At 41.0% G+C, this 19,824-nt stretch overlaps 1 protein-coding gene across 3 annotated transcripts in view; it reads right to left on the bottom strand.

The window, feature by feature from the left end:
• SCARB1 (scavenger receptor class B member 1) overlaps nt 1-19,824 on the bottom strand; it is a 124,451-nt gene that overhangs the window by 42,946 nt on the left and 61,681 nt on the right. For all 3 annotated transcript variants that reach the window (XM_075322506.1, XM_075322511.1, XM_075322499.1), the window contains exons 2-8: nt 15,435-15,595; nt 11,981-12,122; nt 11,153-11,356; nt 9,359-9,454; nt 8,948-9,063; nt 8,225-8,391; nt 7,359-7,477 (exon numbers count right to left, since the gene is read on the bottom strand). In XM_075322506.1, the coding sequence (XP_075178621.1) occupies nt 7,359-7,477; nt 8,225-8,391; nt 8,948-9,063; nt 9,359-9,454; nt 11,153-11,356; nt 11,981-12,122; nt 15,435-15,595 (1,005 nt within the window). The remainder of the gene's footprint in view (nt 1-7,358; nt 7,478-8,224; nt 8,392-8,947; nt 9,064-9,358; nt 9,455-11,152; nt 11,357-11,980; nt 12,123-15,434; nt 15,596-19,824) is intronic.

Raw genomic sequence — 19,824 nt, 5'->3', positions numbered from 1 at the left:
TGCCTTGATAGGAGACACCGGTGTCACTTCCTCTGGTGCAGAGGAGCGCGGTGGAGCCAGGAGCAGGAAGCAAGAGGATAGACACGGCCGGAAAGTGAAGTGCTGCGTGATGGAGGAAAGTATGAACTCCCCGATCATTCATTCTGCATTAAGGACGCACTGCTGAAGCCATGGTACTTTATCCTCAATTCAGAATGCCCGCAGCATATCCGCAGGACAAAACAGACAGTTGTGCTGCGGTTTTCTGGGAGCTCCTGCAGAATGTCCTGCGGATATATCCGCAGGACACGTTCCGTGGGCACATAGCCTTAAATCAGGGTGTGCATAATTAAGCAGCTTGATTTCCTCAGACAAAATGGGCCAAAAACAAAATATTTAAAAATTCTTTAAATTGCTAAGAATCAGATAAATCTTACTGAGACATGAATCAAAAAGTAAAAAACATTTTAAGATATTGGGAGAGATCAGAGAACCAGCAAAACAATTTGTAAACAGGTTTGCAAAAATTGAGTTGGGGCACAAACTGCCAGAGATTTGAGAAGAATCGGGGAAGAAAAAAAAAAAAAAAAAAGTGACCAGAAGTCCATTGTCCCCCAGTGCCAACATATTTCAGAACTGCCATTTCCCTAGAGTGCCCAGAAGTACAAGGTGCACGGCAATATCAGCAAGGAAGAGGAAACCCAACCACCATTGAGCAAGACAAGTTGAATTGTCAAGACTGGGCCAAGAGATATCTGAAGTGAGTTTATGGACTCATGACCAGTGACTGGATCAGTCCAACTATACGTGTGACTGCCATTGCTGATTAAGACACCTGAGAATCCTCACAGCGTGCGCAATATGAGGATTCATGAAGTCTGCTGTCACAAAAACTACAGACTTGTCATTCTTGACCGAACAAGCCATTGACAATGACAGTCTCTTCCTCATCTGACCTAAATCCTTGAGGGTCCTTCTTGAAACACCAGATTTATGCTGGGAGGGAAAAAAAAAAAAAAAAAAAAAAGTACACTTCTTTGAGCAGTGTCTGGGAGGCTTTGATAATCATCTTTTTGGGCAGCATCAACCACAGCCTAAGAAACGGACAGACTCCATGGATAAAAGGCTTCTGACTTATGGAAAAGGGAGGACATATTGGTTACTGGATAACTCTGGATAATATATACCTGCTTTCTCTGTGTTGCACGGACCAGGACTGGAAACAAAGCCAACAATGTAGAAAATCAACGTGGGAAGGTCCAGCAGGAATGGAGACTTCAGGTATTGTAATTAAAATCCAAAATTTATTGCAAATGGATTAAAAAAAAAAAAAAAAAAAGTTTCCAGAGTTCAATAGCAAGGTGCAGACATCACGCTGAACAGACTACGCGTTTCGGCGGAGACCATATGCTGCCTTCTTCATGGTCTCAAGCTTTTTTTAATCCATTTGCAATAAATTTTGGATTTTAATTACAATACCTGAATTCTCCATTCCACGTTGATTTTCTAAAATCTCCATCTATATATCTATATCTAATCATGTACCTATCTCAAAAGCGTGTTGGATACACATAATGGGTTTTTTTTTTCTTCAACCGTTTAAAGTGAGAACAACCAATTTATTTTCAGGAACTGAACAAGGAAAGGAGAGAAAACACACACACACACACACAGTTTAGAGGTGGTGAAAGCCTGCTGGCAGAGTCTACAAATATTTTTTTTTTTATCTTTATCCATTATAACCTCTTATACATACACTGTGTATATATACAGTGTGTGTACTAATGAAAGAGAGACAGACAGACACGGACAGAGACACGGACAGAGACACGGACAGAGACACGGACAGAGACACGGACAGAGACACGGACAGAGACACGGACAGAGACACGGACAGACAGAGACAGAGACAGAGCGACAGAGAGAGAGAGAGACAGAGCGACAGAGAGAGAGAGAGAGAGAGAGAGAGAGAGAGACAGAGAGAGACAGAGACAGATCTATCTACACAGTGTATGTGTGAGGAATATATACGGTATATATTATCTCACACACTGTGGATTATATATTTATACACAGATATATCTCTCTATAGATATAGATATATATATATATATATATATATATATATATATATATATAGAGAGAGATATATATCTTATATATCTATATATCTCTCTCTATCCACACACACATACACTGTATGTATGTATACACACACACACACACACACACACACACACACACACACACACACGTGAGTATGTATGTATGTATGTGTACACATACAAAAACGACAACGTGACTCTATACTAATTGAAAGTCTAAAAAAAAAAATTATGTAAAACACTTTAATTATAATGCCCTATGATTTACTGTTTTATTACATGCAGTACCAAAGTTTAATGGCATAGTAAAAGCAAGAAAATAAACAAATAAAAAACAGAAGGTAATATTTGACACAGATTAGCAAAACACAGTCTAGGTTTGCCATTTATCATTATACGATAGCAAAGCCTAATGAATTTATGGCTTTAAAAGCTCTTTATCTAAATTACTTTGCATGTTTCGGCATTATGAAATCCTTGTACTATGGAATAGAGGATGCTTAAAACATGCAAACGTCTGCCCAGACTGTTATAGTTTAGAGCGTTGTAAGGTTGCAGATTTTGGGTCTTTGATCATTTGCCTCGCAATATCACATGTCGTGAAGGGGTTATTTTGCAAAGGAAAAAAGCATATCACGTATATTTATGTCATATGTCCTGTCCCTACCTTGCACGCATCTTTCTCCTCACATGATGGCCGATTTAAAAACCTGATAAATCCTACTCTAACACGTGTCGATGGTGCAAGTCGACATTCATAGGGGGATCAAAATTCCTGTTATGCAGAGTGGTGCTGATGCCCTGCTCTATATAGCTCAAGTGGTCAGACAATAGCAGCTTTAAGTTCCTTATGGCGAACAGAAGGGGGGGGGGAATACACATACATTTCAAAAGTTTAGGGCCCTTAGATATTTCCTTATTTTTGAAAGAAAAGCAGTTTTTTTAATGAAGCTAAAATTAAACGGCAATACACTATACATTGTTAATGAGGTAAATGACTATTCTAGCTTCAAACATCGTTTTTTAATGAAATATCTACATAGGTGTATAGAGGCCCATTTCCAACAACCTCCAGTGTTGTAATGGTACACTGTGTTTGCTGTTAGAAGGCTAATGGATGTTTAGAAATACCTTGAAAACCCTTGTGCCAGTATGTTAGCATAGCTGAAAACAGTTTTTTTGATTAGAGAAGCTATAAAACTAACCTTCCTTTGAGCTAGTTGAGAATCTGAAGCATTACATTTGTAGATTCCATTAAACTCTCAAAATGTCCAGAAAGAACTTTCATGTGAAACTGGACAGTCTATTCATTTTCTTAGAAATTAACGATATTCAATGTGAGAAATTGCCAAGAAAATGAAGATTTCCTACAACGGTGTGTACTACTCCCTTCAGAGGAGAGCACAAACAGGCTCTAACCAGAGTAGTAAGAGAAGTGGGAGGCTCCGCTGCACAACTGAGCAACAAGACAAGTACATTACAGTCTCTATTTTGAGAAATGACGCCTCACAGGTTTTCAACTGTCAGCTTCATTAAATAGTACCCGCAAAACGCCAGTATCAACGTCTACAGTGAAGAAGAGACTTAGGGATGTTGGCCTTCAGGGCAGAGTGATAAAGAAAAAGCCATATCTGAGACTGGCTAATAAAAGGAAAGGATTAATATGTGTAAAAGAATACAGACATTGGACAGAGGAAGATTGGAAAAAAAAAAAAAAAAGTGTTATGGACAGACGAATCAAAGTTTGAGGTGTCTGGATCACAAAAACATTTGTGAGATGCAGAACAACTTAAAAGATGCTGGAAGTGTGCCTGACGCCATCTGTCAAGCATGGTGGAGGTAATGTGATGGTCTGGGGTTTCTTTGGTGCTGGTAAAGAGGAAGATTTGTACAAGGTAAAAGGGATTTTGAATCAGGAACGCTATCACTTCATTTTGCAATGCCATACCCTGTGGACAGCACTTGATTGGAGCCAGTTTCATCCTACAACAGGACAATGACCCAAAGCACACCTCCAAATTATGCATGAACTATTTAGGGAAGAAGGCAGCTGGTATTCTATCTGTATTGGAGTGGCCAGCCTAGTCACCAGATCTCAACCCTATTGAACTGTTGGAGCAGCTTGACCGTATGGTACGCAACAAGTGCCCATCAAGCAAAAGCAACTTGTGTGAGGGGCTTCTGGAAGCATGGGGTGAAATATCTCCAGATTACGGCAGCAAATTAACAGCTAGAATGCCAAAGGTCTGCAAAGCTACAATTGATTCAAAAGGGATCTCTCTCTTTGACGAAAGCAAAGCTTGAAGTAGAAAATTATTATTTCAAGTAAAAATTATTACTTCTAACCTAGTCAATGACTATACTATATTTTGTACTCATTATGCTACTCATTTGATAAATAAAAGTATGACTTGTCATGGAAAAGACGAAAAATTGTTTGGGTGAACCCAAAGTACAAAATATATAAAATCTATAGACTTTTTTAAAAAAAAAACCAAAACATTTTTATAATTAAAAAAAAAATTAAAAAAAAAATCACTATTGCACCATTGGAGGATATAACAATCAGTATCACTGCTTTTAGACATATCCGATCTTGCAAAATACAAAATAAATGTGATTGTAAAACTACAAGAAGAATAAAATAAATTAAAAAAAAAAAAAAGCCAGAATTGTGGGGGTTTGGTTTTTGTTTTTAGCTGCCACGACATTGCGATAAAAAGGTGATCAAAACATAATGTCTACTCAAAAATGATAAATCAGTAAAAGTGTCAGCTCCGACTGCAAAAAAAAAAAAAAAATAAATAAATCTTAGCCACAAATCCCCACCCCAAAAAAAACAAAAAACCAAACACACATTTCTTGGAAACTGAAGGGGAAGTTTTATCCTTATGAGAGCGACACCAGGTCTGGCATGCCAGAATGCAATTTGATATCGTTAATGAATTATCGTCAGGGTCACATAGTTTGTGACGCACATCCGGCATCATTAACGATATCGTAGCGTGTAACAGTTATGTGCAACCTAAAACGATAGCAAAAACGGCAAAAATAGTTTGCCGCGGAGAGGTCGTCAAAACAAAAAATAATTTACCTCTCATTAGCGATGTTGTTACTCGTTCCTGCGGCAGTACACATCGCTGTGTTTGACACCGCAGGAGCGACGAACAACTCCTTACATGCCTCCACCGGCAATGCGGAAGGAAGTGGGCGGAATGTTACGTCCTGCTCATCTCCGCCCCTCCGCTTCTATTGGACGGCTGCCGTGTGACGCCGCACGACCCGCCCCCTTAGAAAGGAGGCGGATCGCCAGCCAGAGCGACGTCGCCGGACAGGTAAGTACGTATGACGGGGGTAAGCGAGGTTGTGCGCAACGGGCAGCGATTTGCCCGTGTCGCACAACCGACGGGGGCGGGTACAATCGCTTGCGATCTCGCTAGCGAGATCACAGCGTGTAAAGCCCGCTTTAGTATTGCTACTTCCAATAGGTGGCACTTGAGTTCAAGTCCTCTTCCTCTCTGAAGAGGCAATTTGCATATTATGGTTCTTTTTTTATTTACCACGTTCACTATAATGGTAAAACAAACCTGCCAGTGATATTCTCCAGGTCAGTACGAGTAAGGAAATATCAACTGTGCTCGTATTGGCCTCAGGATTCATATTGCCAGGTTAGCTTTGCCATAAAGTGAACATGGTAAAAAAAAAATAAAAAAAAAATAAAAAAAAAAAAAGAAGAAGATTTAAAAACCAGCAACTAGGTTCAGTTTACCGGGTTTGTCCAGTTTAAATAAACTAAAATTAGCTTTACTAATCACAGCCTCTACCCTTGGTCTCTCGTGACATGGCTGAAGTGGTAACGTCATAACTGCAGCAAGGGACTATCGCAGTCACAGATTTCAGTGATTGTGTGTAGACTATACCACATGATCACTGAGCCCACGATTGGCTGCAGCGGTCACACACTATAGACACTGTCAGTGGTGGAATCATTACAAGGACCAGTGGCAGCAGCAGTCGATGCTGCAGATTGAAAAAAATAAAAATGTATAACCTAAATATATGCGCTCTTTTGCCTTCCGTGAGACCTTGGTCCTAAACACAAGTTTATACAGTCTACGAAATCTCTCAGCCCTGTAGAAAATCTTTATGCTCTCCTAGCTGCAGCTCACGATACCGTTCAGTAAAGCAATGCATTATGCAAACCCATCCTACGACATTTTTCCCCAGACCGCTTTACCATTCAGAAATGGAAGAAACAGTTCTTTGACTAAGCCACAGAGACTCTCAGTTGTCCCCCGAGATTTACTCCACCTAGAAAACTTTGCTTGTGCCACTGCGTTCTCAGAGAGCATTTCCAGATGTTCTGAATGGATCCTATTTACTACTGCGGAATCCCCTTCGCCAACAGAGGCTGCAGTTCTCAATGCCGCACTGCATACAATATAATGTTTCTATTGTCTCAAACATAAAAAACCCTCGAAGGAACAGCAGAATAATGTGGTGCCTGGAGATTACACCATTTCCCTGCCACAGAACCTTAATCCTACGAGCCGCTTACAGCAAATCTCACTAGGGAGAAGTGCTTATACAAGCCAGCAAGGTAACGTAATGATTTGTTCCAGTGATAGAAGCAGTAGGTGACTTCTACCCATATTGTAGAAGTTGTAGTCATAATGTTTACTATATTTTATGTGAACATTAAAAGGGAAACCCAACACATGCCAGCCAATCCATAGCATTTCAGAGAAGGAAAAAAAAAAAAAATTACGTTCAAAGCCAGAAGGGACTACCCTGTACAGGTAGATTCTCCACGGCTTTCCTCTGCACTCCACCTTTGAGGTGATGGGTCTCTTCATGCAAATATAGGGAGAGAGCTGTTATCTCAGGGGAAGAGTGCAGAGGAAAGCCGCCGGACCTCACCTGTCTCACGAGTCTTCTGGAAGCTTTTCGAATATGTTTGACTCTGAAATGTTGCAGCATTTCAGAGTAAAATCTAACTGGCTGAAACCCGGTCGCCGGTGTCTGATGCATGCGGTCTGTGGATCGGGCAGCAAAAGATAACCTGTCACTTAAGAAACTTGGGTATACTATTGACTAACCTAAACAAGGGAGACGTACAGTTGGTCATAATCCTGACATAAACGTCTGGTGGACAAATGAAGTAGAATTGGCCACAAGGAACTAACAGGGCAGCCTGACTAATGTGAACATGCATGTCTATGGGGGAGTGGAGACCGGTCTCTGGAGAGGACACTTCAAGACGGGCACACTTACAGGATGAAGGTCTAAGAAGAGGGAGTGCAACTTTTCACTAGGATGTAAACCGCTCACAGCTTCCACAAATCCTGGATCAGCATTGTAAAAATGGGGAAACGACAGGAACATAGGAGCATCTGGGAGAAGAGAAAAATAAAAAAAAATAAATAAAAAAAAAAAGTAGTCATTATTACACGCAAAAAGGAAATGTGGCGATCTTCACACAGTCAATTTCTCAATATAAGATTTACTGACCCACACAAAGTGGAAAACTATTAGAGATAGATACCAATATGGTAAACATTAACTTCCAGGAGGACAGTGCCTGGTTCATGTCCTGTTAGCGGTCAGTGTCCAGCAACAGCTTATCTGACAGCAGTGGAGCATGTCTGTGAGGACGACCTTTCGCCCAGTTAAGAACATTTCTTTATCTGTGAGCACTGCACATGCCGCCATATGGTGCTACTTCCAGGCGTATTCTTCCCTAGAAGCAGTGTTAGCAGTATCACACTCAGACTATTCTACAGAGTATCTCCTGGCTGCTTCATAAGAAAATCTGAGAAAATAAAACTGTACGCAGTCATGTGAAGGTGGAGCTTTAAAAAGGCAATGTGCATTTCAGGAAAGACTAAGTGATGAAGTTTGCCTGATGCTTATGATAAGACTCCCCCCTTCCTTATGACTTTTTTCGTTTTTTGGGTTGTTTTTTTTTTTAAAGATTGATAAAAAGGAGGGAAGAAAAAAAAACAAATTTGTAATGCAAGAAAAATTGTAAATGCAAAAAAATAAATATAATCTAATATAAAATATAATATAATCTAAAATATAATATATAATACATTAATAATCTAAAATTTGAATGAGAAATTAATGAATATACATACTAAACCGGCAGGAACTAACGTTCATCACTCCAGACGCAAGACATGGGCAGAATCCTTCATTTGGGGGATAGTCCGTTCCATTTGCAAACAGATAATCTGGAGCGCTGTATCGGTAAGTCGGTATACCGCGGAAGGATGCCTCTTTTTCGTACACCAACGTCATGGATCTGTTATGCATTCAAAATAAATATGAGCTATACAAAATCTTTCACCTATAGCACAATATAACCACCGCTATCAGAAGTCAACTTTCACAACTGCATATCCAGCCAACTGCAATTGTCGTTCTGAGCGACTGATGCAACTGCACAGTCTGCCCTTTCAGCAGCAATGTGAAACCGTGAGAAAGGCCATAACTCGGCAAGTTACAGACTGGTGAACCCAAATCTTGATTTTGACAGCAAGTTAAGAAATCAAATATTCTCGTCTAGGGGTCACTTCTGGGACACATTATGTTTAATGCGGCTATTATATTAGCGCTGAAATAAACCACAAAATGGATTTTTTTTTTATTATAAACAGACTCTACTCAAATCTTCCACTTGTGAAAGTAATCTAACGCTGCGCACAGCTAGCCTTCACACTAACATTGAGATGTCCATTTAGAGGTCACAGTTGATAAATTAGCCGCCTTAAGGCCGGATATCATCGTCAGAAATGGATAATAAAGCAAACGCTGCAAAAGCATTTTCCTCTCTATACACAAGCAATGCTCTCCCTTACCTACAAGCATCTGGACTGTAAAATTCTAATGGCTGGGACGGCGTTCGAAAGGGCGGCCACATCTGACCAGCAGTTCCATTGATCATATTGGCCTCCTCAGAATTCCAGAAAGCAACCTAAAATCAAACAGAATAAATCATGTTAAACCATGGATGGTACAGTAACTAAATTAAAATTTTACAAACTATTGGACCTGACTACATTTTATAAACTGAGGTCAAACAATACATTTTAGTTTATGCCTGATGGAAAAATTAGAGCTTGAACCTCATTTGGGACTGATCTGATGTAAATGAAGCACTACATGATGCTGTAGTATATTGGCGTTACATGCGGTTCAGAAAGTTAGTGTACGTGAAAATCAATAAGTCAGTCAATATGTACAGTACAGACTAGAGCGTATTTTGTTACCTCTTTGAGTCCATTCCATGTATCCACCATTTGGACCTTGCTGATATCGTCTACACCAGTATTCACTGTAAAAACACCAGTGTTTGAATTGTTGAACTGCGGAAAAGGGAAAAGAAAAATCAAAGCAATGTTATCGTATTTTAGACCAAAACACACCCCAAGAGAAAGGGGGGATGGGTGGGGCCGCAGAAGGCATACATTTAGTGATTTGTAATAATGAAAAACAACACAGGGAAAAAAGTACTGAACACATGTAGAAAGGTGCAAAAAACCATGGAAGGTCATGACACCAGTTGAAATCTCGATTAGAAAGAAATCTTTCCACTTATTAAAACAAAGATCAGCTGGTTCAACTTATGGTGATGACACATAAGGCTATGTGCGCACGTGTGCGCTCTGCACCGCACCGAAAATGTGCGCTTCAGAGCAAAGCTGCGTTCTGAAGCGCATGGTGCCGGCAGATTCGTGCGCTCTGCATGCTGCCTCTCCCTATAGACAGCATGCAGAACGCACAAAATAAGTGACATGTCACTTCTTAGAACGCAGCGATTCGGCAAGCAGCCGAATCGCTGCGTTCTAACATGCCACGTGCGCACGGCCCCTGCACAATCTCCATAGATTGTGCAGGGGATGCAGGACGCATGCAGTTACGCTGCGGTGCAGAACGCAGCATAACTGCATGTAATACGCACACATACCCTTATGGTGTCATTACCAAGGTGCCACACAATTGGTAAAACCATTGAGCTGTTTTAAGCCTGTATTGATGTAAAATAGACTGATGGCTTCGGTTACAGAAGAGTTTTAAACTGAAGAAACCAAATTTAGCTCATAGTTCAAAAAGGAGCCCACGGAACTTTCAAGATTTGAAGAGTGTGTGTGGAAGAATGGGCCAAGAATCACACCTGAGCAATACAAGTGACTAGTTTCTCCATACAGGAAGCAGTCATCAGCAACAAAAGCTTTTGTACGAAGTATTAAATAAATTTCAATAAGCATGTTCAATACCTTTTCCCTGTGTAATTTCTCATTATTACACAATTACTACATTTTTTTGAAGCCTATGGTTTGATTTCTGCATCTGTGTGGATTGGAAGAGTTGTTAGACATCTGGTGAGAAATTCATGTCAATAGCACCTTTAGAAATATATTAAGTTAGAAAATTGGTTGCATGCTCAATATTTCTTATTCCACCCTCTGTATATTACATACATAATGTACTTGCAGTAATGCTACATGTCTTCTCTGCAGTGCACACATACAGACCACTCAGCTACATGCATATCTATCTAAACCCACATATATATTTTTACACACAGACTTTGAAGCTCCTTCCAGACACGTGACTGATCGCATGACCTGATAGTCCCCCTTGAGCTAATTGAGTGGAAGGTCCTTTAGCTGTTTAGGATGTAAAACCACTGTGCAGGTCCTGTAGGCTCCCCCTGCCCTGCAGTGATTACATAGATCAGTGTCAGGCATGAGTAGACAGCAGTTCACAAAGTAAATCAGGATGGACGCTGTGTCAGTGTTCTCAATCACAAGATGCACTTAGCTTTGGAAAGTTGCAAACTTTGTGCAATGTGGAAGTGCAAAAAATTGCAACTTTTGCCTTTGTTTTTTTTGTTTTTTTTTAAATCATGTTGACACATATGCCAAAATGAACAGAGCTGGGGCAGGTCCCCACAGCCTCAATTAACCATGCACCTCTTACACCCCTTCATCAAGGCTGGCATGACAACCCACACCTTCAAAGTTCTACATCTTTGAGCAAAAAATAATATATATACTTACATCTGCAAACAAGCCAAACTTCCCCTTAAATGGCAAGGCATCAGGCATGATCGTATTTATGAAATCCAGGAATGGGTCACTGTAGCCCCACAATACGTCCTTCACAGTACGGTTCATGAATGGCTGTTGGCTGTATATTACAAATGCACTATTCAGCATAAATTTTGACAGAGAGGACATATCTCTTGCCATTAGTGAAGCTACCTACAGAAGGAGAAGAAAACAAAAAAAAAAAAAATTACTTGTCCAAATAATTGAGGACATCATAGCTTTTGGAAACAGACGACTTGATAAAAAGTTTACACTAATGCTAGAGTTTTGTGCAACCTGCAATCAGCACTGCAGGCCAGAGTCACACTTGCGATTGACTCGTGCGAGTGTAATGTGAGAAAATCTTAGATTGCACTCGAACCAATGTTAAATCAATGAGGCAGGTCCGATCCTAGTGACATCCGTTTTTCTAAATACAATTCTATCATGTAGCAGAGAACACTCTAAATGCACCTGCACATGATTGTAAATAGTAATTGCTGCTGAGGAAAAAAATTTAAAAAAAAAAAACAAAACAGCACACTGATGAAAAGTGAGGGGGGGGGGGGGTCTTACTCTCCGGCATGAGAATCGGGCCGATTTTTCATACACAAGTGTGACTTCGGCGGCCTCAAGAGAGCTCTACTATTGGAGAAATTTATAAAAAGGAGGGAATGGTCTTTTCACAGAGAACTGACAAACCCCCCAAAAAGGTGTACTGTAGTATACTTCAATTCTACAGTATTCAGATGTACAGTTTACTGAAGTAAAGTGAACTGAAAGCTCGGCATAAATTACCATAACGAGAATATTTGGCACCACAATATAGTCATCTTCAGATCCAGCAGACCTTTCAGGATCAAAATGAAAGGTTCTCATTTCCACAAATGACACTGTTCCATTTTCATGAAAGGTTATGTTTGTCTTCTGTTTGCGTTCTCTGTAATGAAAGACATTGGACTTTAAACAATTAAATGTATACAGCGGGTGAAAGTATTTAACAGGTCACCATTTTTCTAAGTACATATATTTCTAAAGGCGCTATTAACAAATTTCTCACCAGATATATCAGTAACAACCCAAACAATACACAAAAGGCACAGAAATTAAGCCACAGATGTTCATAAATTAGGCTGTGTGTGATAATGAAAATCTACAGGGCAGGGAAGCATCAGGCTTACTGAAATGTATTCACTACATCGTACAAAAGCTTCAAGATCCCTCCTGTATGGAAAATCTAGTTGCATACATTGCTTGTGTGTGTAAGAATGGGCCAAATTCACACCCGAGTAAACAAACACTCTTTAAAGCCCGAAGGTTCCATGGGCTCCTATGAATTCTCCTATGAATTCTGAGCTTTAGTTCTGGCCATAAATTTTCTGTTGGATTAAGATCAGGTGAGCGGCTCGGACATTCGAGCAGCTTTAGGATCCGTTTATTTGTCCATTCATCCTTCCTTTAATGACCTGTAGTGTGCTAGTGCTGTATGCTGAAAAACAGCCCACACCATGACATTTCCACCTCCAAAGCGATATTTTTTGGGGCAGTGCCTTTTGGCCTCCAAACATGGGGCTTATTATAGCATTCAAAGAGAAACATTTTGGTCTCACCTGACTTGACTATACTCCAAGTGTTTCACAGGTTTGTCTAAATGTTGAGCAAACTTTAAAAACGCACTTGAACATACTAAATAAAAAGTAAGGGCCATGTCAGACATCCAGCTTTTCACCGGATTACCAGATCCGGCGCATCCAGTACAGTGTGATAGAGTAAAGCTCCAGTCACATGCTGTCATGTGACTCAGATGTTGCCACGCTGCCATTGTGCTGTATCACACTGTACTGGAGAGCGTACTGGAGAGCGGATCAGACGAAAAGCCAGTGTGAAATGGCCCTAATTGAGTATTCCGTGGTGAGCGTGCATACAAGCCATGGAGAGGGAGTGCATTTTATTTTTATTTTTTTTCTTTAACACTAGAAGTCCCAGGAATTTCGAGCTCCATAGAGTTTCAATGGTAGAAATGTTAAAATGACCCCTCTCTGGGACTTCTAGTGCTAAAGAAAAGAACACTTGTAGCTGCTGATTCCAGGTCTTTATGTAGCTCTCCACAGGTGGTCATTGGCTTTGACAACTCTTCTGATCATTTTGCTCAGTCTGAATTCTAGTGGCGAGCACCCAGTCAGCTTGTTTCTGGCCCCAACAGAGCCTTCAGTAGTTTGTTTAAGAATTCTTCTGCAACCAATGCCATCAGTACGTTTTGCTACAATAAGGTTGTGAAGCTCGAGTCCACTCACTGGTTTTAAGCCAAGGTCACACGTAGCAACGTAGCAGCGATCACAACTATGATCTGACCTTATCAGGATCGCTGTTGCTTCCTTACATGGATGCGGGTGAGCTGTCAAACAGGCAGATCTCACCAGCGACCAGCCCCCAGCCAGCAGCAATGCATGGAAGCGATTCTGCGCTTGGTAACTAAGGTAAATATTGGGTAACCAAGCAATGTGCTTTGCTTGGTTACCCGATATTTACCTTGGTTACCAGCGCACACCGCTTAGCGCTGGCTCCCTGCACTCGTAGCCAGAGTACACAGCGGGTTAATAAGCAAACCACTTTACTTATAGTTAGCCGATGTGTACCTTGGCTACGTGTGCAGGGAGCCGGCTTCAAGAAGCTGCGGATGCTGGTAACGAAGGTAAATATCAGGTAACTAAGCCTTTGCTTGGTTACCCAATATTTACCTTGGTTACCAGCGTCCGCAGAAGCCAGCTCCCTGCACATTCAGTCCATTGCTCTCTCGGTGTCACACACAGCGATGTGTGCTTCACAGCTGGAGAGCAACGACCAAAAAATGGTCCAGGACATTCAGCAACAACCGGCGACCTCACAGCAGGGGCCAGGTCGTTGCTGATGTCACACACAGCGACATCGCTAGCAAGGTTCCTGCTACGTCACAGAAAATGGTGACTTAGAAGCGACGTCGTCGCTGTCATGTGCGACATGACCATTACCCATCATAAGAAAACTCATGTCGCACCTTGGTAATGAGTCACCTTTTTGTAGGCCCTCAGTTGAACTGGCAAATATTTTTCATTAAGTGGCAGGATTGAATTTTAATTGCGAGATTTCAGTTGGTGTCATGAATTTACATTGCTTTTTGCACCTTTCTTCATGGGTTCAATACATATTCCCTGGCTCATTGCTCATCAATACACATCACTTAATTTATGGACATTATGGTTTAATTTCTTTGCATGTGTGGATTGGATGGGTTGTTACAGTCATCTGGTGAAAAATTCATGTCAATAGCACATTTAGAAATATATTTACTTAGAAAATTGGTGAAGTGTTCAAAACGTATTTCACCTGCTGTATGTAACTACACAAAATTCTAAGCCAAAATCAGTGAAGAAAAAGCATACTGGTTTAAGAGCAGACAATGAAAGTGGGGGGGGGGGTTGATTTAAATGCACTTTTATAAATCACCCACTATATCTTTATAAGTCAAAAAAGCATACTAAATGAAGTGTATTTTTAGGATTTTATTTGTAGCCATGGTTAAGTCTCATTGTACTTTCTAGCCCTTTTGTATAATCCCATGCCAACTAGTTCTCCTCCACCATGTGTCTTCTCCAACACAAGCTAACTATTTCCACTTAAGCACTCCATCCAAGTCTCACCTAAATGGTTTGGTATAACAAGGGCACTTCATAAATAAGAACATTAAAAAAAAAAAGTGAGGGGAAGGGGAGTGTGGAGAGAAGTGAACTGTTCTGAAATGTCATCATATATGGACCATTACCAGAGTCCAAAGCTGGTGTTATGCAAGTATTTGCCCCGAGACGAAGTTGAAACACTTTAGTAGACTTGACTGGCAGGCTGGAGATTGATCAGCTGCTCTGATCCATTACAAACTCCCATGAAGGCTGGCAGTCTCCAGCCACAGACTTAACGGCCATGTACAGGACAGGGATACAGTCTACAGACCAAATTTAAAGTCTTTCTAGCTGTCGTGGTCCAAATTTGTTTTATTCTGGTGGTGAAATAAACAACTTTGCTTAAATTGAAAGTTAATAAAGATGGGTAAATTGGTCATAAACGTTATGGAAAAATTATCCCCCAGTCAGAGGTGATGTGAAAAAAAAAACTAAAAAAAAGGGCAATGCAACATTTTGGGAGGACCTAAAGTATGTGCACATATCTTTGTCAATTAGTGTATAATGGTCTGCTAAAGTCATTACAAACACATCTGTACCTATAAACAAAAGGTCCACGTTCTTCAAGCCTTGGCTTCTCTCCCAAAACAACTTCCTTAGGATTCATCACTTCAAAAACGTAGATTGACATGAAGAAGGGCACTGGGAGATCCCGCCACATTTCATAAGCAAAACCACTGCTGGGATCTATACGGACATTCTGCAAAAAAAAAAAAATAATAATTAGTATATATTATTAATGGGAGAGCAGGAGAACAATCACATTTATTGTAACGTTAATTAAAATGGATGTACAATGTTCAGAACACATGGTAGTTATCTTCCATAAATAGTTTCAAACCTGCAAAGTTGTGTGGTTCTATAGCTGTGCCCCGTTCAGTTAGATGCAGCTGAAACTCCATAGACAGGACATGTGTGATCCTTAAAAGGGGAAAGTCAGATTTTTCTGTGTAAATCTGAAGACATCATGCTGTAGGGGGTGAGATAGCGTCAGCTATGTGTCTATTATCACACTGTTTACTTGCTATGTTTGTTTTAGCTTCAGGACCTCATCATTTTTGGATTACATTGCCTTGTGTCTCTTAGCAGCTCCTCACTGTATATAAAGTCAATAGACAGAGCTTGGTTTGGGAGGAGGAAGCTTTCTAAGCTCAGCTTACTGGGTGCAGCGGTTCCGACTTTTTAGATTTAGCAAAGTAATACAACGTTGGATTAAGGGTCTTTTTCCCCCAGCATGCTGTTCTCAAATGAGGTAGCAAAAACCTGGTGACAGATTCCCCTTAAGGCTGTGTGCAAACGCTGAGGGTTTTTTGGTGCAGTTTGTTGCCCAAATCTGCAGGTCTATCCTTATGCCAGCAAATTCAATGAGAATGCTGAAGGGCTGTGCACGCGCTTTTTTCCTTGCAGTTTTGGGTGCAGAAACAAAATCTGCAGCATGTCAATTGTTGGTGTGTATTTTTGCCCTTCCAGGCCTTGATTTAAACAAAAGCATGCGGGTTTTCGTTTTTTCTTTTCGCTTTTTTGGGTGCGTTTCTGCAAATAGGTGCGAGGTATTTTTTTTTGGGGGGGGGGGGGGGGCAGAAAATTTCTGCACTTAATCTGCAGCGTGCGCACATACCCTAGGAGGTAGATTAGAGTCTGGGAAATAAAATCTGCCACAAACTAAACTTACATGTGACTGGGAATTTGACACTATCCACATGTAGAGTAACTGAGCATCAGGCAGCAGAGTCAAGTTATTTTCTTATAACCCAGTGTCCATCAAGGTTCTTTCACAATATTTTCCATTCATTCAGTGCATGAAGCATTACCAGCATGATACAGTCCTACAAGAGCTACTCTAATGCAACAGGGTGGTGGTTCTACAACATTTAGGAAATTCCACTGACAAGGACCTATTAGTTTTACACGAGTAACAAACAGTGATCCAGTCTTGGGATTGGTATAGATGTGGTAATACCGAACACACACGTAAAAAGCTGGCAGGGACCCACCTGTCCGACTAGACTTCCATGCAGCTCAGTCCTACAGTTTTTAAAGTAGATTTGGTTTCGCTCTAAAATGGTATACCATTTCACCGAAAATAAGAGGGGTTTTTTTTTTTGCCGCCCCAAAAAAGCACTAGGTCTTATTTTCAGGGGATGCCTTATTCTCAATGAGACATGGTTGGGGGTAAGTTTACACCCCCAAAAAAGCAACTCCCACTCTTCCCAGGATCATCATACTTACCAGACCCGGGCGTCTGTATGGCTCCCAGCAGGTATGATTCACGCAGTATATACACACACACACACACACACACACACACACCCCTCCGGCGGGCATTCCCAGCAGGTGTGCTGCACAGTCCTCCGCGTCTGGCCGACACACCATTTAGCATGTATACACATGATATTGCAAAACACGCACACACACACACACACACACACACACACACACACACAGTGATACCTACCACTTGCTTCCACCTGCAGGTCCTGGAAGCTCCCACTGCACAGTCACATGATGCCTTGGACCCACAGGTCCTAGAAGCTCCACTGCACAGCGTTGCTGACAAGCAAGTGATATCGCTGGATGTGGAGAGTATGTGATCTGCAGTGGGTGTTCTCATGTGTTAATGTGGGTGTGTGTTCTCATGTGTTAATGTGTGTGTGTGTTCTCATGTGTTAATGTGTGTGTGTTCTCATGTGTTAATGTGTGTGTGTTCTCATGTGTTAATGTGTGTGTGTTCTCATGTGTTAATGCGTGTGTGTGTTCTCGTGTGTTAATGTATGTGTGTGTGTATTCCGCCGCAGGACCTTGACGCACTCCTCTGCTCCTGTGAGTATGATCGCGGGGTCTTCTCTTTTGGGAGTGTGTATACAATGAAGTTTCCTGCAGTATTTAACTTTCTTTACCGCTGCATGAACACTTTATTATTGACCCGCAACTAAGTCTTATTTTGGAAGGGGAAGGGGAGTGACATTTTAGCCACCCTGAAAACTCCTGCTAGGTCTTATTTTCAGGGGAGATCTCATCTTCGGGGAAGCACCGTAGCATTTCAGAGTTAAACATACATAGTTGAAATCATACAGCCAGTATGATACACCCTGCTCATGGAACAAGCAGCATGTGTTCTGTCCAGAAAAAAAAAAAAAAAAAAAAAAAAAAAAGTCCCACCCCCTTGCAAAAAAACACCTTAGCCTTCATATTTTAAGTGAAATGTTAATGACAAATTTGTATCTAATGCTGTGCAAGGTCAAAACAGGAGGGTTTTTTTGTATCGACAATTGGGATATCTAGATAACATCCACAAATTTAGAGATACTCTGCACATTCTTCTGTTGATTGCAGGGTCTTTATTAGCATCTTGCTACAGTCAGGACTAGGAGTAAGCCCAAAAGAATGAAGAGGGGTGAATCTTCCAGGAGAGAGGCAATATGGTGACAATTTTAAAGCTGTAAACACACACGATCAGTAACATGTGACTTGCATTGAAGTACATGTGAGTCACCGCATCTTACAAGCCACAGAAAAAAAAAAAAAAGATCCAAAACACATTTGGAAAGATTTACAACTGTGAAACCTCATTTGAGCATATTGGATGCAATATTGCTATGCGATTCCTGGGTCCCCCTATGGTTTCTATGTGCCATCGCTAGTACGCTGTGCAAATGTTAGAAAGCCCAGCATAAGCCAAAAAGCCAAAAGAAGTTAGCAGATTTCCTGTATCTATTTTAAGAATGTTCAAGGTTCATCTGTGCTTCATTTGGTGACCCTTCAGCACTCACATATCAAGGTCTATCCATCAAGAGAACAGGACAGGTAAACATGAAAGCAGATCATTGGGGAGGTGGTAAGAGGTGTAAAAATCATGTTACTTTTGTGAGCACCTATAGCCCAAATACTACAGAATAGACTAAAATGAAAGCTGAAGCAGGGACATTCTGAGAGGCAGCCTTCAAGTCCCATCCATGAAACATCGTATAGTGTATAGCAGCATATATCAGCCAGGTTTTTCATATACGTATATATAAAGGTTATGGCCAAGTTTCACTGAATGTGAAGCAGAACTCTGCCCTTAAGAAATATTGACAATGAAACTAGTTTGCATGAGTGGCGTGTCACCCGGCAGATCTGCTGGGTACTTAAAATGCTATTGGCGAAAGCTATATTTCTGTGTCATGCCACAGTCATGAGGACCAATAATAGCAGCCAGTTGTCATTATGTGGTATGCCGTGATCATTCATAAGCACACACCCCCCCACCAGCAGCGTCCCGCCCTTGGCTCACACCCATATGCCATCGCTGGCTACTCAGCCCCACAGACTGCAACACACACAAGGTTATTTTTCCCTTTATGTGGCTATAGGAGGTCTTGTTTTACAAGGAAGAAAATTTGGATTTTATATGCGTCACAATACCCTGTTGTTAGTGCCTAAAGTTATACAGTTGTGCAGATGCCTTCACACTGTTAAAGTGCCTTTTTCACATGTGAATAGGCTATAGAAAGTCTGCCATTCCCACACATTGCGAATTTAGATTTATGAGCTCAAAAATGGGGAGATGAGCATAAATTAAAAAGATAAAGCATTTCCACCGTTGTTTGATGGGTTGTTTTTACTGCGTTCTTCAATGAGGACCTAGTAAGTTCACAGCCGCTGCTCACTATAGAATGAAGCCGTTATGGCCGTGCTTTTATGAAGCCGAAGAATTTCCTCCCGGCAGTGGGGCTCGGAGGGCGTCGGGCAGCTGCAGAACACTATTACCTGCAGATTAATAGGGCTTGGTTTTGTTTTATAAACCTGTCAAGTTCTCTTTCATTTGGGGGAGGGATGACAAACCGCAATTCTATTTTTTATTTTCAGATTCTCCTCCCCACCCCTCATTATGCCATTTAAACAAGTCAATAGAAATCCTAAAGTTGTTTTTTTAATTTTTGAAAAACT

This window comes from Anomaloglossus baeobatrachus, chromosome 1, assembly GCF_048569485.1.
Source record: "Anomaloglossus baeobatrachus isolate aAnoBae1 chromosome 1, aAnoBae1.hap1, whole genome shotgun sequence".
Taxonomy (NCBI): Eukaryota; Metazoa; Chordata; class Amphibia; order Anura; family Aromobatidae; genus Anomaloglossus; species Anomaloglossus baeobatrachus.
This window is presented reverse-complemented; position numbering and strand designations above follow the sequence as displayed.